The sequence below is a fragment of the Suricata suricatta genome, chromosome 17 (genome assembly GCF_006229205.1).
Source record: "Suricata suricatta isolate VVHF042 chromosome 17, meerkat_22Aug2017_6uvM2_HiC, whole genome shotgun sequence".
Taxonomy (NCBI): Eukaryota; Metazoa; Chordata; class Mammalia; order Carnivora; family Herpestidae; genus Suricata; species Suricata suricatta.
In genome coordinates this window covers 40185209-40204049 of record NC_043716.1, presented here as the reverse complement: position 1 = coordinate 40204049, position 18841 = coordinate 40185209, and the positions used below count along the sequence as shown (strand labels likewise).

Sequence of the window (18841 nt, the reverse complement as noted above, 5' to 3'; positions counted from 1 at the left end):
GGACGCAGGGTTCAAACCCACGAACCATGAGATCATGACCTGAGCCGAAGCCGGACGCTTAACCAACTGAGCCACCCAGTGCCCCGGTGCTGTATTCTTAAGCAGGTTAATTTACCTATTTGTATTTTACTCACTTAAATCCTACCTCTTTCAGAAAAGGGTTTTAGGTAGCAAGTCTGGGCCTCCCAGATGAAACTACAGCCATTGGATCCGAGCGGGAAGAGAGCCGTGGGGATCGCTAGCTAGTTCAGTGATGTCTGACGCTACCCCCAGAGTAGAAACAGCGCTGCCTGGGCCCACCCCCACAAGTCCTGGTTTAATTGGTACGCGTTAGGCCCTCAACAGGAGTGATTCTAATGTGCCAGCCTCCGATCTAGCCCAATCCCTCATCTTCTGAGAAAGAGGCAAGGGAAGAGCCTTTGAAGCAAAAGAACATCTCTCATATTGTAGAAAACAGAAGGCCAGAGAATGAAGTGATGTGCCCTGGCTCCCACAGCCACTTGGTGATCGACCCCAGACCTTCTGTCACCCAGTCACTGGGTCGTCTCTGGCTCTCCATGACCTTTCTTCCTACCCGAAGTATGTCATCATAAAGGTGAATCCACATGATACAGCTTCTAGGCCAGGAACCTTATCACGTCATGGGATGCCAATTGGGCACCTCATGTCTCTGGCTTTTTGTTTCTAAAACAGTTACATGTTTCATCTTTTCTCAGCCTCTCAGACAAAAAAAGCTACAACATGTCAAGTCCTAAGGCTGGGGCAGGCTGCTTGGAAATGTTCTGGGTCTGAGGCTTTACAACTCAAGATAGGGGCGCCTGGGTGGCTCAGTGGGTTAAGTGGCAACTTTGGCTCAGGTCATGATCTCCTAGTTCATGAGTTCAAGCCTGGTGTTGGGTTCTGTGCTGACAGCTCTCTGCCTGGAGCCTGCTTCAGATTCTGTGTATCTTTCTCTCTTTGTCCCTCCCCAGCTCACACTCTTTCCAAAATAAACAAACATTAAAAAAATTTTTTAAAAACACCACTTCAAGATCTTCTCTGGTAGCTCTGATCACCAACACTTCCTTACCTCATCTTCAAACTCCTCGTCCACACTAAACAGCTTCTGCAAACTGCACGCCTGAAAGGAAAACAAAGCAATGGAGGTTGGAGGAGAAATTCTGCTCGCAAGTACATTCTGTCCTCACTATGCTTCTTTCCAATTCTAACACGACCATCAGGTGTACTGTGTATTTTTATTTTAAAATTTTTTCTTGCTAGTGCTGAGGGAGGAATAAGGGATGAGGAGGGAAGAGATGGGATTTACTTAAGGACTTGGATGATTTAGGATCCTTTCTTGTAAAATAGTCCACGCAGGTCCATCTGCATTAGCCCTGGAAGAGGGGGAAGGAGGTGAGAGGAAGGCTGCCAGGAGGAACATGGGTCATTAGACTAAGCCCTGCGCACATGGGCCTACGGATTTTGCAACACCCCAAAGATCTGGCCTGCGTCAAACAAGAGAAGCTACCATAAATCCAAGCGTGCCCAGCAGTGCTAATGGCCTTCTGCTTGAAAGCCAAACCGACAGTTTCCTTCTATCTAATCCAATGCCTCAAAGCCAACGCCCCGGGACTGCAGGATGACCCAGCCCTCAGTTCTTTCCTTCTAGGCAGCAGGGCTACTGTGGCCAGCTCTTAGACATGTGTCAACTCACAGCAGCCGGCTGTGCCTAACCCCAGAGGCCAGGGGAGAAAGAGCTAGTTAGCTAGCTAGTCCAGCTAGTTAGCCCCACCCCCCAAGCGTCCAAGGATCAGTGTCCGGGTTCGGGGGAGGAGGCGGGCTCTGGAGACGTGACGTTGAAGCAGACCGGGGAGGGCGACCAGGAGTTTTCCAAGAAGAGCTGGAAGGCAACAGGAGGGAAACTGAGGCCCAGAGGGAGGTGTGTGGAGAGAACCTTTCCAAGTGTCTCCAGGCAAGCACCGACTAGAACTCAGGTCTCCCGAAGACACCAAGCTCTGACCCAAACCCTAACCCAGCCGTGCAGCGAGCCCGAGAGAGGGGACTGGAAGCCGGAAGGCAGTTCTGCGGCCCCGGGCGCGGCATTACCATGGCGACGGCGAGCGGGCTCCGGTCGGCGGGGTTGGCCTGGAAGGCCCCGACTCGAGGGGTCGCCCGGGCCTCGGACTTGGTCGAAGCGGGAGAGTCGGAGTCCGGGCTGCAGGGTCTCTGAGGCGAGGTCGGAGAGAGGCGACTCGACGACCCTGGCGGGCGGCCGAGACACAGTCCCGAGGGGAAGCCGAGGACCAGACCCCTAGACCACTTTCGAAGTGGCCGCGACTCCCGAGTCTCCGCCCTCTTAAAGGGGCCGGTCTATTTCTCTCCCGCCGACACAAAGGCCCTTCCTCCGTCAGTCTTCCGCCTCGGCCTTAAAGGGAAATGAATGGGCTCTCGGTCGCCCCCCAGCGGTCCCTCGGGTCAGGACGGCGGCTTCAACAGGAGTTCTGGGGGAGCAGGTTGGGAATCTTGGGTCCCCAGTGCTGCCCAACACCCTCCTCTCTAGAGTTAAGCACACACGAGGGACTGGGTACTAGAGCATCAGTCTCATTCACAGCAGAATCCTCCCCTGTCCATTCTGTCTGAGGCATGCACCTGTCTGTCCATTCATCTGTCCATCCATCCTTGCAACCCGTAGGTATTAAGCAAAGATGTTCTTGGTCTTGCTTTTTTTATACTTCATGTTTCAGCTTAGATCCCAGATCTTCCCTGTCACCGGTCTTTCAGGTAACATTCCTCCGCCCATGGTTTACATCTTTATTGTGGGTGTATCGTGTGTCTTCCTCACTAAAATGAGTTTCAGCACCAAAACCAAAACCAATCAACCAACCAAACAACAAACAAACAATGAGTTCCATGAGGGCAGGGACTTTATCTGACTTGTTCAACTTTGTAGCTCCAGCACTTAGCACAATGCTCAATAGAATTATGGAACGAATGACACAATGACTCCCGTGTATCTGGCACAATGCTTAACACGGGAGATAGAGAAATTAATAAGAGTCCTTGTGCCCTCAAGTTCACAAGTCAGGGAGACATAGGTCAAAAAATAGTCCAGGATAGCTGTGCAGAGAGATGCACAGGGTCCCAGTGACCTGGCAAAGCTAGTTAGCTCTTATCACTGAGCCAGTCCTCAGTCCTCTTTCTGCTTTTCTTCTTACTTGTCACTATAGGGCTAGTTGGAGTGACATTAGAGCCACATAGCCATTTATTTATTTATTTAATTTATTTTAAGTAGGCTTCACATCCAGCTTGGGGCCCGAAACCATGACCCTGAGATTAAGACCTGAGCTGAGATCAAGAGTCTGAGGCTTAACCAACTGAGCTACCCAGGTGCCTCTAGAGCTGCATAGTTTTGAGGACTCAAAAGGCAGGAGGAAGGTAGCTGACTCAAGTTCTTAATGATGTGATCTGATCTGAGCCAGCCTTGGATCTTCCCCCAGGATGGCCTGGACTGGCCTGACCTCTGGGCAGCCATCATTGCTTCATGTGGACCCGGTTACCTGTCACGTGTCAGAATGGAAGCCAAAATGATGGCAGGAAATGGAAGCTGGGCCCCTAACTCTCGTCCAAGTTAGGAATTCCCTCATAACCTCTGTGCTACTTCTGACCTGGGACTCCAACCCCCACCCCTCCCACATCCAGGCCTCCCCTCCTTACTGGAATCCCGGGCGCAGCTGTTCCTGCTCAGCTGTGGCTGATCCCGGAGACCCAGTGCCAGAGATCCTCGGTCATCTGGGCTCTGTCAGCTCCAGCTGGAGGGGGTCACAGAGCCCAAAAGGCCAAGAGGACGAATAGCAACTCATATCCACGCTGGAATTTGCAGCTTCCGATTTTAATCACGAGCTCATTTTGTCTCCACAAAGATCCCATAAAGAGTGAGGGGCCGGTATTATTTTACAGATCAGGAAACCGAGGCCCAGGGCATAAGAGACCCCCCTCAGGATCACACAGTCACTTAGCAGTGAATCTTCTGATGGGAATTCTGTTTTCTCCTCCATCACTTTTCTAAGTTAGATGAACTTGGCATCTACTGCCCCACCTCTAGCTAGAACCTGGCTGGGGGTTGGGGATAGGTGGTTGGAGCAAAGAGAAAATGTGGACCTGCGACATTTTAGAGAGGAGACGGCAGGACACAGTGACGAGGGGCTCTGTGATTTCAGAGTTGGGAAGGACAGCCATACTGAAGGGCCTCCCTTCCCCCAAATCAAATGTCTTCTCCTTCCTAGTGGTGTCATCTTAAGGGAAAAGCAAAGACTGGGTCTCCATGGGAATGGGACCTGTGTCCTTTTCTCCTTCTACCTGGAGGAGAGGTTAGTATTCACTCTAAGAACCTGGCTTGAGGATAATGGAGACTCAGGCCAAGAAGGAAGGGGTGGGTTTTGAGAAAGAGCAAAGTGGGTGCTCGGACACCAGAAGACACTAGCTCCCCAGCTATGAAGTAGGGAACAAAGGGGAGTGAGTGTGGCGAGAGGGTCCTAACAGCCCTCTGATTCAACCCATTATAGTAATAGCCAGTAATTCATGAGCACTGCCTGTGTTCCAGGCAAGGTTCTGGAACTTTCCATGCACTGGCTCAGTTGATCATTGTAACAAGCCTCGACATAGGTGCTAGGATTACTTCTGCTTTACAAAGAAGGAAAAGGTCAATGTCTTGTCCAAGCTCATAGAGTTAATAGGTGGTGGTAACTTCCTGCATGGTGTCCATGCTCTCCTCCCTCTGTCCATTCTTTCTAACATGCCAGTGGGATACTATTTTCCTTTTTTTTCTTCTTTGTTTTTTTTTTCTTTTTTTTTTATAATTTTTTGAGATACTATTTTTCCATCAGAAAAAAATTTCAATCCTCTCAGTCGCTGAGGGATGACATATAAAATCCCAGGGCCTGCAATCCCCTGCCATCTGCCTCCCTGCTCTAGCTCATCTCTCAACCAGTCTCAAATACCAATCCTTCCCCACTCCACTCCTTCATGCCCTGGCTCACAGGCTGCCTCCTCCAAGAAGCCTTCCTTACTGCCCCAGGAGACCCAGCTTACTTTCTCTTGGGTTCCCTGCACTGTTGGCCTACTTCCGTTACAACTTGGGCCTCTTGTATACCCTGTATTGTCTTTAGGTTTCCCTCACACCTCTCTGCTGGTTTTCAAACTCCTTCAGGGCAGGGGCGCCTGGGTGGCTCAGTCGGTTCAGGGTCCAACTTCAGCCAAGGTCATGATCTTGTGGCTCTTGAGTTCTGCCCCGCATCGGATTCTGTGGATTCTGTGTCTCCACCTTTCTCTAGCCCTCCCATGCTCATCATGCTCTGTCTCTCTCTGTCTCTCAATTAAAAAAAAAAAAAAAAGTTAAAAAAAAAACTCCTTCAGGGCAACAACTGTGGCCTTTCCTTTGTGAATTGGTACTGGTATAGGACTTGAACACTGAAGACACTTAGCAAGTGTTTGTTGAATGACTTAATGCCATTTGCCAAGAGGGAGTGTAAATGAATCTGGGCAACTCCATGCTTGCTTCCCCAAACCCCTTAAGTTGCTGGATAAGGAGACTCACCTTCTTAGGTACACAGGCAGACGCGCCTGGAGTGTGTGTGTGTGCGCATGTATGTGTGCGTGTGTGCGCATGCACATGCTCCAGTGCCAGTGCATGTGTGTGGAGACAGCATGCTGCATTGGCTATGAAGTTAGACAAATCTTGGTTTGCATCTGACCCTGTGGCTAACTGGCTGTGTTTACTTCTCTGAAACTTAGCTGCCTCGTTTTGATAGACGGGAGCGGGGCGCCTGGGTGGCTCAGTGGGTTAAGCTTCCGATTTCGGCTCAGGTCGGATCTCGCATTCCTGGGTTCGAGCCCCGAGCCCCGCGTGGGGCTCTGTGCTGACAGCTCGCTCAGAGCCTGGAGCCTGCTTCCGGTTGTGTCTCATTTGCTCTCTGCCCCTCCCTGCTCATGCTCTGTCTCTCTCTGTATCAAAAGTAAAATAAAATATTTTAAAAAATTAAAAAAAAAGAAATACTGTGTTCTAAACAGCAAGCAGTAAAATGAAGTGTTTAAAAAAAATGGGAGACTACACCTTCTTTGCAAAGCTGCTGTGAGATTAACTGAATTAATGCACTGAAATGGCTCTAAGTCCACGCCTGGCCCATTGGCCGGGGCTCAGCAATGCGGGTTCCCTTCCCCCTTACTTGAGTTGGCAAACATGTGCTCAGATGTGTTATGAGAACCACATGGTTTGAATTTGTATCTATTTCAGCATGCTTGCAAATGCATTTTGCCCTGACTTGTGTGTTTATTGCATGCGCAGCAGTTGTATGTGGATCGGTGTGCTGATGTGTGTGTTTATGTGTTTAAATTTACATTTTCCTTGGCATGGACAGTGGCGTATGCTGCAAATGTGTACACACATCGTGAGTCTTGCGTGGCCGTGTTGGTAGGTGGGTGTTGTGTGAAGGCGTGTATGGAATTAAATGATTCTTGTGTGCTGCAGAGAGGGCGGGTGCTGAATGTCTGGGCTAGGGGAGGGCTGCTCTGTTTGTGTGGCTTTTTGGGTGCGAAGGTTGTGTAGACCAGCGCTACTGACAGACCACTCTGCTGATGGAGGTGTTTTCTATCCACTCGGTGCAGTGGAGTAGCCACTAGCGACCAGGCACTTGACACGTGGTTGGTGATGCTGAAGAACTGAAGTTTTCATTGCATTCAACTTTAATTAATTTGAACGTAAATACCCAGGAGTACCCAAGACTGAAATCTCAGACTTGTTCTCCAGAGACCAAGTGGTGTGCAAGCCCCTCCCTCTTATCCCGGAAACCCATCCGTGGGGTACTAACCCCAGCGGGTAAGCGGACCCGCTGGAGCCCACCCTCCACGTGTGCGCGCCCGTATGCGTGTGTGCGCGGTAGTCTGAGTCGTAGAGAGGGGGCTGCTGCAGCCTCCCGCCCCTCCAAGTCCCCAGGAGAGCAGTGAATCAGCCTGACAATGAGGTGAGTCATTCATGAACTGCTCTGCCGACCCAGCAGGCGGGAAGCAAACGTCAGCCAGCCTCCCAGCCCTACCCCCTACAACCCCCCAGTGGGATCGCTCAACCCCACGCACTGCAGATGTGAAAGAAACTGACGCTGGCAAATCAAGGCACCAAAACTCATCTCCTCAGCCCCTCCCTCTGGTTTGCAACCCATTCATCCCCAGCCCCCAAATGGGGGGGGGGCTATGAGTCATCTCAAGACTTACGCCCCCAATTCAACACCCACCTGCTCCAGCCTCTCCCAGTTGGCTTTCCTCCAAGGTTGGGGGTGGGGGCAGAGAGGCTGGACCCCTGGTGGGGTGCCAGGGTCTGTTCTTTAGAAGCCAGACTGACCCACCCAGAGCTGTGGGGGTGGGCAGGACTCAGGGCAGGCTGGATCTTGGAGAGCTGGCATCCAGTTTGCTCGGAGGAGCCTCAAGAGGAACAGGGGTGGCAGGGAAGGAGTTCCTAAGTATGTTGCCTGGAGCACCGGTGGCTGGTGGGGAGGAGGGGACTGGGAGGGGACAAGAGTATTCCTCTGGTTTCCATGATGTCTCCCCCGTACCCGAGAGCCTCCAAAGCCTGGTAGCATCTCTCCTCTGCACTCCCGACTGGCTGCCTCTACCGCCTACACACCGCCACCGCCATCAGTCAGCCTTCTCTTGGACTGACCCCTACCTGAGGCTTCTGACTTGGACAACCCGTCCCCTGGTAGTGTTCCTTACTGGGTCAGAAAATATTAATAAAAACCTTAAAAACGTGTAGACCCTTTGACAAAACAGTTCCACTTCTAAGAATTTATCCTCAGAAAATAATCATTGAGGGGCACTTGGGTGGCTCAGTTGGTTAAGCGTCAGACCCTTGATTTCAACTCTGAGCTGACAGCTCAGAGCCTGATTGGGATTCTCTCTTTCTCCCTCTCTCTCTGCCCCTCCCCTGCTCACACACACTCTCTCTCCCTCTCTCTCTCAAAATAAGTCTAAAAAACTTAAACAAAAAAAGAGTTTGTGACTGTTTACAGGAGAAAAAATGAGTTATTAAATGTTTAAAAAAGCAATTTGTGGTCACCGTAATGGGAATTAATTATCAATGGGCATTTATTGGGGTGAAAAAATGTTTTAAAACCGGATTTTGTACATGGTTATACAGCGTAGCAAATTTACCAAAAATATTGACTTGTACACTGATAATGAATAAATTTTATGTTATGTAAATTGTACTTAAAATTGTCCAAAAACTCTTAATAAAAGCCATTTGCTGGGCTGTCTGCCATTCAGGTCAGTCTTCCAAGGGGGTCTGGGGCATGGATGCCAGATAAAATAAAGGACACCCCCTTAAATTTGCATTTCAGGTAAGGAATCATCTTTTAATAGAAGTATAAAAATAAATAAGTTTTACAAAGTTATGAACTCAATATAAGTATACAAGATTATTCTTTGTTTATCTGAAATTCAAATTGAATTGGGCATCCTGTATGTATTTTTATTTGCTGATTCTGGCTACCCTCGCCTGGAGTCCTTCTGCAGGATTCCTGGAGCTGAGAAATGGACTTGGGGCTGGATATCTGGTCCTGCACCCTCTCCCATCCTCAGGGCAAGTCGAAGGAAGCCTGGGAGAGTGAAATGGGAAACTCAGGAGCCAGAAACAGCCGGTGAGAGAGGGTGGGGACAGGAGTCACTTCCGGTGAGGAAGGTGAGTACCTTGCCCTGGGAATGGGAGGGGACTATCAATCACCCCAGACCCCTGGAGCGGTAACAGAGGTTAGGGGGAGGATTACCAGGGGTCTAGGCGTTAGCCTTTCACACAAGTGCTGGGTGTCAGGCCCCCAAGGACGCAGTGAGGAGGATATTGTCCGTCTTTAGAGGTGATGAAACAGATTCAAAGATATAAAAAAAATTTTTTTTAAACATCTATTTATTTTTTGAGAGACAGGGAGACAGAGTGTGAGTACGGGAGGGGCAGAGAGAGAGGAAGACGCAGAATCCGAAGCAGGCTGCAGGTTCCGAGCTGTCAGCCCAGAGCCCGACTCGACGGGGAGCTGGAACTCACGAACCGAACCGTGAGATCATGACCTGAGCCGAAGTTGCCCGACCTTACCCGAAGTTGACCGCTTAACCTACTGAGCCACCCAGGCGCCCCCAGATTCGAAGAGTTTAAGTACATTTCCAAGTTCATGGCTAGGAAGTGGCAGAGCTTCAGACCCAATGGGGTCTTTATACTCTCTCACTGGGGGTTGAATCCAGTGGTTAAAACAAACAAGCTTTGGATTCCACTAACCGGCAATAGCTTCACCCAGAATAGTCTGTTTTTATTTTATTTTTTATTTTTTTAAGTTTATTTACTTACTGAGAGAGAGAGAGAGAGAGAAACACTGCAAGTGAGGGAGGTCCAGAGAGAGGGAGAGACATAATCTGAAGCACTGTCAATGCAGCCCAGGCAAGCTCCCCATGCATGACTCAAACTAAGATCAAGTGAGATCATGACCTGAGCCAAGATCAAAAGTCGGATGCTTAGCCAACTGAGCTACCCAGGTGCTTCAGAAGAGTCTTTGTTTTAAAACAAGTTGTCATAGGATCCACGATGCTAGCTTTCCCCAGGCCTGGCAGTGCTGAGTGCAGAGACAGGGATCTGCTCCTGATGTCTGGGCCAGGAAGGCATCTTCACTTACTGCATTTGTGGCTTTTGGCAGGTTTGTAAGTCTCTTGAACCTTGTTGGGATTTTTTTTGTTTGTTTGGGTTTTTTTTAGAGAGAGAGAGTGAGAGAGCAAGCAGACCAGAGTGAGAGAGAATCTTAAGTGAGCTCCACACTACTTAGCATGGAGTGGGGCTTGATCTCAGGACCCTAGGATCATGACTTGAACCGAAACCAAGAGTCGGACACTCAACCAACTGAGCCACTCAGACGCCCCTAGTGAACTTCATGTTAAAAGTGAGTTAATTACAAGGAACTCACCAAACTCCACACCTGAAAAACAAATAATCCAGTGAAGAAATGAGCAGAAGACGTGAATAGACACTTCTCCAAAGAGGACATCCAGATGGCCAACAGACACATGAAATGATGCTCAGCATCACTCATCATCAGGGAAATACAAATCAAAACCACACTGAGATACCACCTCACACCAGTCAGAGTGGATAAAATTAATGAATCAGAAGACTATAGATGTTGGCCAGGATGTGGAGAAATGGAGACCCTCCTACACTGTTGGTGGGAATGTGAATGGGTGCAGCCACTCTGGAAAACAGTGTGGAGATTCCTCAAAAAACTATGAATAGAACTCCCCTATGATCCAGCAATAGTACTGCTAGGGATTTATGCAAGGGGTACAGAAGTGCTGATGCATAGAGGCACATGTACCCCAATGTTCATAGCAGCACTGTCAACAATAGTCAAATCATGGAAAGAGCCTAAATGTCCATCATCTGATGAATGGATCAAGAAGATGTGGTTTATCTATACAATGGAATTCTACATGGCAATGAGAAAGAATGAAATCTGGCCATTTGTAGCAAAGTGGATGGACCTCGAGTGAAATAAGTCAGGCAGAGAAGGACAGATACCATATGTTTGCACTCATAGGTCTAACAGGAGAAACTTAACAGAGGACCATGGGGAGGGGAAGGTGGGAAAAAGAGTTAGGGAGAAGGAGGGAGGCAAATTATGAGAGACTCTTGAATACTGAAAACAAACCAAGGACTGAAGGGGGAAGGGGAAAGGGGAAGGGGGGTGATGGACATGGAGGAGGGCACGTGTGGGGAAGAGCACTGCGTGTTATATGGAAACCAACTTGACAGTAAACTATAAAAAAAGTGAGCTAATAACAGTGACACCCACCTGTGGATCAGAGGGTGGAATGAAATGGGACAGGTAGAGTCTGTTGTCTGCTGTTCTGTCTGCTGGGCGGGGTGGATGTGCTGAGCACCCGCTGCTTAAGGATGATGGAATGTGCCTTCCAGACACATGAATGGAGGATTTCCCGTAGAGGTCCTGGGTCCTCGCGGAGGTCCCCGGAGAGAGGACCTAGCTTTCTCTGCCCATCTGGGGATGACCCCTCAAAGCTGGGGAGACCTCCCTTGGTGCTGCACCCGGAGAGCCTGGGTTGTGCCCTGGTCTGCCACTTACTGGTTGCTTAACCTCGCTGGGCCTCCTCTCCTTATCTGGAAGATGGAGCATAATATCGACCTTGTAGAGTTGTGAGAATGATAGGAGACAAGGTTTTTCAAAAGGAAGTCGCCCAACCAATGTTTACAAAAAGGGGAGTGAAATGTATGTCACCTGAAGACTCCTCGCTGGAGGGAAGGCAGTTAGGCCAGTTTCTCAGTGGGGACAGTCCATGTAGCATGTAAATCCACTGTGTCTTGTCCTCTTTTGTTTTATGACCTCAGGGCCAAGAGGGCCTTCCAGAATTACAGGGTCCGACCCTCCAATCACAGAGGGGAAACTGAGGCTCAGAGAGGGCATATGATTTCCCCAAGCTTCTATAGGCCAAGTTGACCTGTGTCTCCCAGATTCCGCACTGCTCCATCTTGTTTTGGGGGGAGGGGCTCTGTTGTTTCCAAAGGGTCATAAAGCTCTGAGAGGGCAGGCACATTCGCATCCTCTGTCCCCCCGCCCCCCCAGCACCCATGCTCTGTCCAGAGAAGAACTTCTGGAAGCACGTGCAGACATGTGGGATGTGACTGACCACAGCTGTCACTTGCACTCTTGTGTTCACATGGCCTTGACTCTTGAGCAGGCAGAGAGGAACCCTGTGCAGTCCAGGAAATCCTGGGCCTCATTTCTAGGTCCCAGAAGGGATGTGGGGGAGAGGATAGACTTCCTTTGCAGCCATTCCCCTGGACCTCCTGCTCTTCTTGCTGCTAGAAAGGTAAGAAGGTTCTACATGAACTGCTCCAAGCTCCTGGGGGGAACCTGGGCTAAGAGAAGCATTGTCTTCTGTGCTAGGCCTTCTGGTCACCTGCTGTCCCTTTAGCAGGAACCCAGATGCTGTGGGAGGCTCTTGGTAGATGTGGGAACTGGGACCTACAGACCGGAGGACTCACAGAGAAGCTGCTCTCTCTCCCTACCCCCCCCTTTTTTAAGTAGTTTATTGTCGACCCCCTTCTTTTTAAGTTTATTTATTTTGAGAGAGAGAGAGAGGCACACAGAGAGAGAATCCCAAGCAGGCTCTGTGCTGTTAGCTCAGAGCCAGATATAGGACTAGATCTCACAAACCATGAGATCATGACCTGAGCTGAGATCAAGAGTCAGATATTTAACCCACTGAGTCAGCAAGGTGCCCCTCTGCTCTTTCTCTCTCTCTCTTTTTTTTTAATATTTTATTTACTTTTGATACAGAGAGAGCCAGAGCATGAGAGGGGGAGGGTCAGAGAGAGAAGGAGACACAGAACCAGAAGCAGGCTCCAGGCTCTGAGCTGTCAGCACAGAGTCCGATGTGGGGCTCGAACCCACGAACGTGAGATCTGACCTGAGCTGAAGTCGGAGGCTTAGCCGACTGAGCCACCCAGGCGCCCCTGCTCTTTCTCTCTAAGTGTATGTGTGTGTGTGTGTGTGTGTGTGTGTGTGTGTGTGTGAATGCACACTTGACAAATTGTAGTAGCTGCACCAAGGACAGTCTATTTTTTTAATGTTTATTCAGTTTTTGAGAGGGATTGGGGCAGAATGGGGGACAGAGGATCTGAAGTGGATTCTGAGCTGACAGCACAGAGCCCAATGCCGGGCTCGAAACCAATAAACCACAAGATCATGACCTGAGCTGAAGTTGGATGCTTAACCAACTGAGCCTCCCAGGTGCCCCCAGAACCGTCTATTTTAAACAAGTTCATGGCGTGCTTGAGTGGCTCAGTCAGCTAAGTGTCCGACTCTTGATTTTGGCTCAGGTCATGATCTTGCAGTTTCGTGAGTTTGAGCCCCGCATCGGGTTCTGCGTGCTGACCATGTGGACCCAGCTTGGGATTCTCCACCTCTCCCTCACTCTCGGCCCCTCACCTCCTCATGCTCTTTTTCTCTCTTACAATAAATAAATAAGCTTAAAGAAATAAATTCATAACTTGTTCTATGAGTCAAAGATGCTGGCTTTCCCCAGGCTTGGTCATTACTGAGCATAGAGACAGAGACCTGATCTCTGGTCCAGGAAGGCAGGAGCTGAGGGGCAGAAGGTGTTGACGGCCAGGTAACACTCAAGTGAATGACTGAGGCCCTCACCTCCCAGCCAGGCCTTTTTGGTTTTGGTTTTGGTTTTGTGAGCTACAAGTCTAGAATTGTTGGCTCGAAGAGCTAGAAAAATCCTAAGAAGTTATCCATCCAATCCTACTGTTTTACAGACAAGGAAACTAGCAGAGGAGCGGCCGCTTGCAAGGCACCTCTCTCCCCAAACATCTCAGTCAAGATGACTCTTCCTGGATGAGGATGCTGCCGAAAGCAATTCCCTTCAGCCCTAAGGCCAGATAAGAGGGCCTGAGGGGAGAGGAAGGATGGGAAAGAAGGAACTCCTTTTCCATCCTTCCTTCTCAACTTCACCTTGTTGGACCATCCAGAAATGTCTCTAGCTGAAAGGAAGGGAACCCATTTCGATCCTCTCATCCTACCGATGCAGACAGAGACAGAGGCCCAGAGAGAGGAAGGGGCTTTTTTTTTTTTTTTTAATTTTAATGCTTTTTATTTATTTTCGAGAGAAAGAGAGAGACAGCGCGATCAGGGGAGTGTCAGAGAGAGAGGGAGACACAGAATCCGCAGCAGGCTCCAGACTTTGAGCTAGCTGTCAGCACAGACCTGACGTAGGGCTCGAACTCACGAACCGTGAGATCATGCCCTGAGCCAAAGCTGGATGCTAAACCAAATGAGCCACCTGGGGGCTCCTAGAAGGGACTTATTTATTTTTGAGAAACAGAATGAGACAGAGTGTGAGCAGGGGAGGGGCAGAGAGAGAAGGAGACACGGAATCCGAAGCAGGCTCCAGGCTCTGAGCAAGCATTCAGCACAGAGTCTGACGTGGGGCTCGAACCCATGAACTGGGAGATCATGACCTGAGGCGAAGCCGGACGCTTAACTGACTGAGCCACCCAGATGCCCCAGAAGGGACTTGTTTTAAGGGTCACACAGAGACCTGAGCCAAACTCAGGCCTCCTGGGGACAGTTTTCATCATATTCCGCATAACTCAGTCCTCAGTGATGCCTTTGCTTTGTGCCTGAGGGCACATGAATTATTTGCCCTAAAATAAACTCTCTTCTGACTCTAGGACACATTGTAAACAGTCCAAGGGCAAGACTGGACCTTAAAGCATCTCAAGGAATGAAGGTCCAGCCCAAACTTTGAAGTCCGGCTTGATGCTGGATGTGGTCACATCTGCCATCACATCTAATTTGAAATTCACAGAACGTCAGAACTGAAAGAGATCTCAGAGAACAGAAGTCCAAGTCCTGTTTCCCAGATAAGGACACGAAGGTCCAGAGGAAAAATGACTCATCCAACAACACACCGGGATAGAGCTGATCGTAGGACCCAGATTGTCTCACTTCCTGTCCCGTTTTCTTATTTTTTTGTGCGGTCTTCACAGTACCTTGCACTGCGCTGGCCTCAAAACCTTTCAATATGCTCAATAAGTTCTTGTTGGATGGAACAGAAACAAGATGCCTCCTGTACAGATCACCTTTGTTTATTGACAAAAGACTTAAAGAATGTACATTTCCTTTGATAAATATCTAGTAAATACCTATCGCTTGGGCTTATCAGCTCTGCTTTCCCTTGTTCTGTATTATTTTCTGCCCGAGACTATATTTAGATACAATTGGACTGTTTCCACCCCAGGCACTCTTTGGAGGCCAGCAAGACCACTTAAGTGCTCCTCCACCACAGACTGGGACTGGACTAGACCACTCTGGCCAGAGTCTCTGGAATCCTGTCCATGGATCTGAGGATTTCCACTGCAGAAGAAATTCTGGGTCAGAGTTTGGAAGTAAGGGCATACTTGAGCTGCATGCCCTGTCTGTTCCCCAGGCAATGCTAACTTTATCTTAAAATTTGTATTATTTAAAAAATTTTTATTTTTAAGTAATCCCGACACCCAAGATGGGGCTTGACCTCACAACCCTGAGATCAAAAGTCATGCTTTCCCGCTGAGCCGGCCAGGTGCCCCTAGGCTATGCTAACTTTGGAGGGCCTAGACCTGGGTGAGGGAGAGGGGGTGTGGCAGCAATGAATGCTATCAGTTCAGGAGCGTCTGCGGAGCAGGAAGGAAACATATTCTCTCTCCTGTTCCAGGAACTGGCCAGGACATGTCTCATGATTGCAGACGGGAGCTGCAACTCCCAGAGCCCTTAGCAATGTTGTCACCATCCTTATTCTTCTCTGCTGATGCCTTCTTCTTAAAGTCCAGTAGTGTTGCCACCCTGTTGGGCTATAGGTTAAATGTCCAGCTCTCCTCCAATATTGATTTCCTTCCTACCAACGGGCCAAGTTCACTATTGGATCCCAGGTGCCGAAATTCCCTAACCAGTTACTAGACTCCATCTGAAGGCTCACTTTACGGAGGCAGCATTTCAGGAGACAGAACCCTGATCCCTGTTTCCGAGGTGAATGGTCTTAGCAAGGGCCTACTCTAAGGACTCATAACAAAAGACAGTTTTATTCTCTGTGAGGAACTCTAAGTTCCTTAAAGGCAGATTCATTTCTATATCCCCAGCACCTACCACAGGTACTGAAAACCATATGTAGAGTGAGTGCGGCATTATTTAACCCCCACTTAACTGAGAAGGGAAATTTGAGGGCTCACCAGGGCCCCACACTGGAGAATTCTTCTAACTCCTGGGGCATTTGGTCCCTGAGGGACCGAGGTGATAATCTCAGGGGCGTCTGGAGGAGACAGCTAGAGTGCTGGAAGCCCAGGACCTTCAGGCCCTGTCCCTTTTATTTGGGAGACAGACAGACCTGAGTTTGAACCCCAGTTCTTGCTTGCATAAACTCTGTGACATTGGACAAGTTATTTAGCTACACTCAGCCTCAGTCCCCCCATCTATGGAATGGGAAAGTGCCGAGCCAAGGTGCTCTGTGACAGTTACTGGTATCGATCGGCCGTCCCACATGGGCATTCTTTCCCCATGTTCTGAAATCCTGAGAGAAGAAATTCCTGAATCTTCAGTATCCTGAGGCCTTGACTGAGTACCTGCTATGTGCTAGGTGAAGTGCTAGGTAATAGAAAAGCAAAAGGAAATAGGATCGTACCTTTTCTCAAGTGGCTCATGCTCTGTTTGGGCAAGAAAAATCTACGCACTGGGAAAGCAAAATCCCAATCCAACCCTACCGCCCTAGAGACAACGTAAGGTTGATCAAGAGTAACAGCAAATGGGTGGCACCATTTTTATGGGCAAGAGGACCTCTGTCTTTGAGTACAGGGGATGACCTTGTGGGGGGGGGGGTCTCTTTGCTCAGCATCCATTGTCCAGTCAGAATGTGCTCCCTTTGGCTTAATTTTTTTATGTTTATTTATTTTGAGAGAGAGAGAGAGAGAGAGAGAGAGAGAGAGAGAGGGAGAAGCATGGGGGAGGGGCAGATAGAGAGAGGGAGAGAGAGAATCCCAAGCAGGCTCCAAGCTATCAGTGCAGAGCCCCATGTGGGGCTCAATCTGATGGACGGTGAGATCATGACCTGACTGGAGATCAAGAGCCTGATGGTTTAGCTGACTGAACCTCTGGAGCCCCAGCTTCCTCTTTTAAGACTCATTCATTTCACTCAACAAATATTCCTGAAGTCTTTTTGTCGCTGTCCCAGGCGCTGTGCTGAGAGGAGCTGTAGGGTTTCCACACTCAGGAAGACATGGGCACTGAACCAATAATGCTGTAAGTAGGGGCATATTTGCAAGTTGCTAACAGGGGTCAGTTAAAGCATATATAACAAGGGGAATTAATTTAGCTAAAGAACCAAGGAAGGCCACTTTCAGGAAGTGGTATTTAATTGAGTTCTATGGATGAGTAAGAGTGAGCTGGGCAAAGAGAAGAAGGGAGTGGAGCATTCCAGAAACAAACAACCCCCACACAGCATATGCAAAGGCCCTGAGGAGCAAGGGGCATACTGATCAAGGACACAAGAGAAAGCCAGCTAAAGTAAGAAAGGTGAGGTGGATAAGTACCAGATCATGTAGAAGCTTCTAGGCTGTTTGCTTCCCCCCATACCTCAGTATGAAGAAAGGATTGGCTACAGCAAAGTCCCCTGGGGTACTTATTAAAAGTGAGTATTTGTGGGTCCCATCCCCCTGGCAAAGGTAATATGTAGATACCCTAAAGTTTGGAAACCACTTTTCTGGGCCAGATCCAAAATTTCAGTGACAAAACTGGAAAGGTTTTAAGCCCTCCCTCTATTAGATTTGTTTTCTAAAAGGGCCACCTTGGCTTTGGAAGAACACTGGGGTGGAGGCAGGGGACCGACCTGTCACAGAGGCAGCTGGTATTTTAGGTGAGGCAGGATTTGTTTTAGGCGAAGAGGTGGGGTTAGAGATGGGTGGGAGTGGACTGATTCCGGAGATACTTTGTAGAAGAACCTTGATCATTCATTACAGAAACATTTATTTAGGTCACTTACTTTTTCTGATTAAGTAATACACGATTGTTGCAAAACTTCACATATACAGAAAAAGATGAAGAAAGCAAAGGTAAATATTTAGGTATCTATTATTTTAGGCTTTTTTATATGCATACATGTTCAGACATACAGAGCTAATTTGTTGTTTACAATAATGAAACAATTCATTGATACCTCATCAATGATTTTCAAGAAACCAATGTTTTGTGAGCATCTTTCAGGTCAGTAGAGACATATATAATTTTTAATGTCTGGATGGTATCCTGCTTAGTGGATGTACACTAGTTTATTTGCCAATCCCCTACAGATGACTATTTAGTTTCTTTCCAACTTTTCACATTATCATAAAGAACCTCTTTACCGCTATACTTATTTTTGAACACAATGCTCATTTCCTCAGAAAAAAAAATAAAAAACTTTTGTTAGTGACATTACTGGTCATTGACAAACTGTCTAGGTTTAATTACACCCACTCATACAGTGTCCTAAGGGGAGTTGTAGAGGAAGATGGCATCAGAGTCAGGAACCGGAAGTCTTCCTTTTGAAGGCCTTGAACTATTAACAGCCATACTCTGGCCTTTCCCAGTCTCTCCTTTCCCTGGTAAGGATGCAATGTGTGCTGTGGGGATCTGGTGGATTCGGGACCTGTCCCAGCCATCCGCCTCCACCTAGGCCCCTAGGTGGGGTCTCGGCGGCCCTCCCGGTCCATAGGAATCCGGCTCCAGTTGCCCTCCCTCACCGCGGGTCAGGGAGAAGCTTAGGCCGGCGATGATTGCACCATCCACGATTTGAAAAGGAAGTCGAGGAAGCGCAGGGAGGAAAGTCGAACGTCCCAACGGCCGGGGCCAAGCAGCCAGACCAGGTTCCCTGCCGTGCTCCTTTCACCGCTTCTCGAAGGACTCGGATCTCTTGCCTTCCACCCCTTCCCCAGCCCAACGCTTTGCTGGGTGCCTGCCCCTTTAAGAAGCTCTCCCGGTGGGGCTGCTGGCCCCGCCCGGCGGGGAGGGCCGAGAGGGAGGGGAGGAGTTGGTGGTGGCGGAGCAGGGGTGTTGCGGGGGGGGGGGGGGGGGGGGGGGGGGGGGGGGGGGGGTCTGGATCTATTTTTAGCTCTGGGTCGGGTCACGTGATGGGAGTGACGTCTCCGAATGTTGTTGTTGGTGGCGGCGGCGAGCGGAGCCGGAGGAGCCGCCGCAAAGATGGAGGAGCCGTCGAGGAGGCGCTGCCGCTGCTGCCGCCGCCGCTGCTGCCG

At 49.2% G+C, this 18841-nt stretch overlaps 1 protein-coding gene across 2 annotated transcripts in view; it reads right to left on the bottom strand.

Moving 5' to 3' along the window:
• Positions 1–2311, bottom strand: part of C17H17orf53 (chromosome 17 C17orf53 homolog) — a 15707-nt gene extending 13396 nt beyond the window's left edge. Inside the window, exons 1-2 of one of the 2 annotated variants that reach the window (XM_029929130.1) lie at positions 2086–2311; positions 1070–1120 (exon numbers count right to left, since the gene is read on the bottom strand). In XM_029929130.1, coding sequence (XP_029784990.1) covers positions 1070–1120; positions 2086–2088 — 54 coding nt within the window. In that variant the 5' untranslated portion in view covers positions 2089–2311. Of the gene's footprint in view, positions 1–1069; positions 1121–1306; positions 1360–2085 lie in introns of those variants that run through there. The other variant, XM_029929131.1, reaches the window with a different exon arrangement.
• Positions 2312–18841: the final 16530 nt, after the last annotated feature.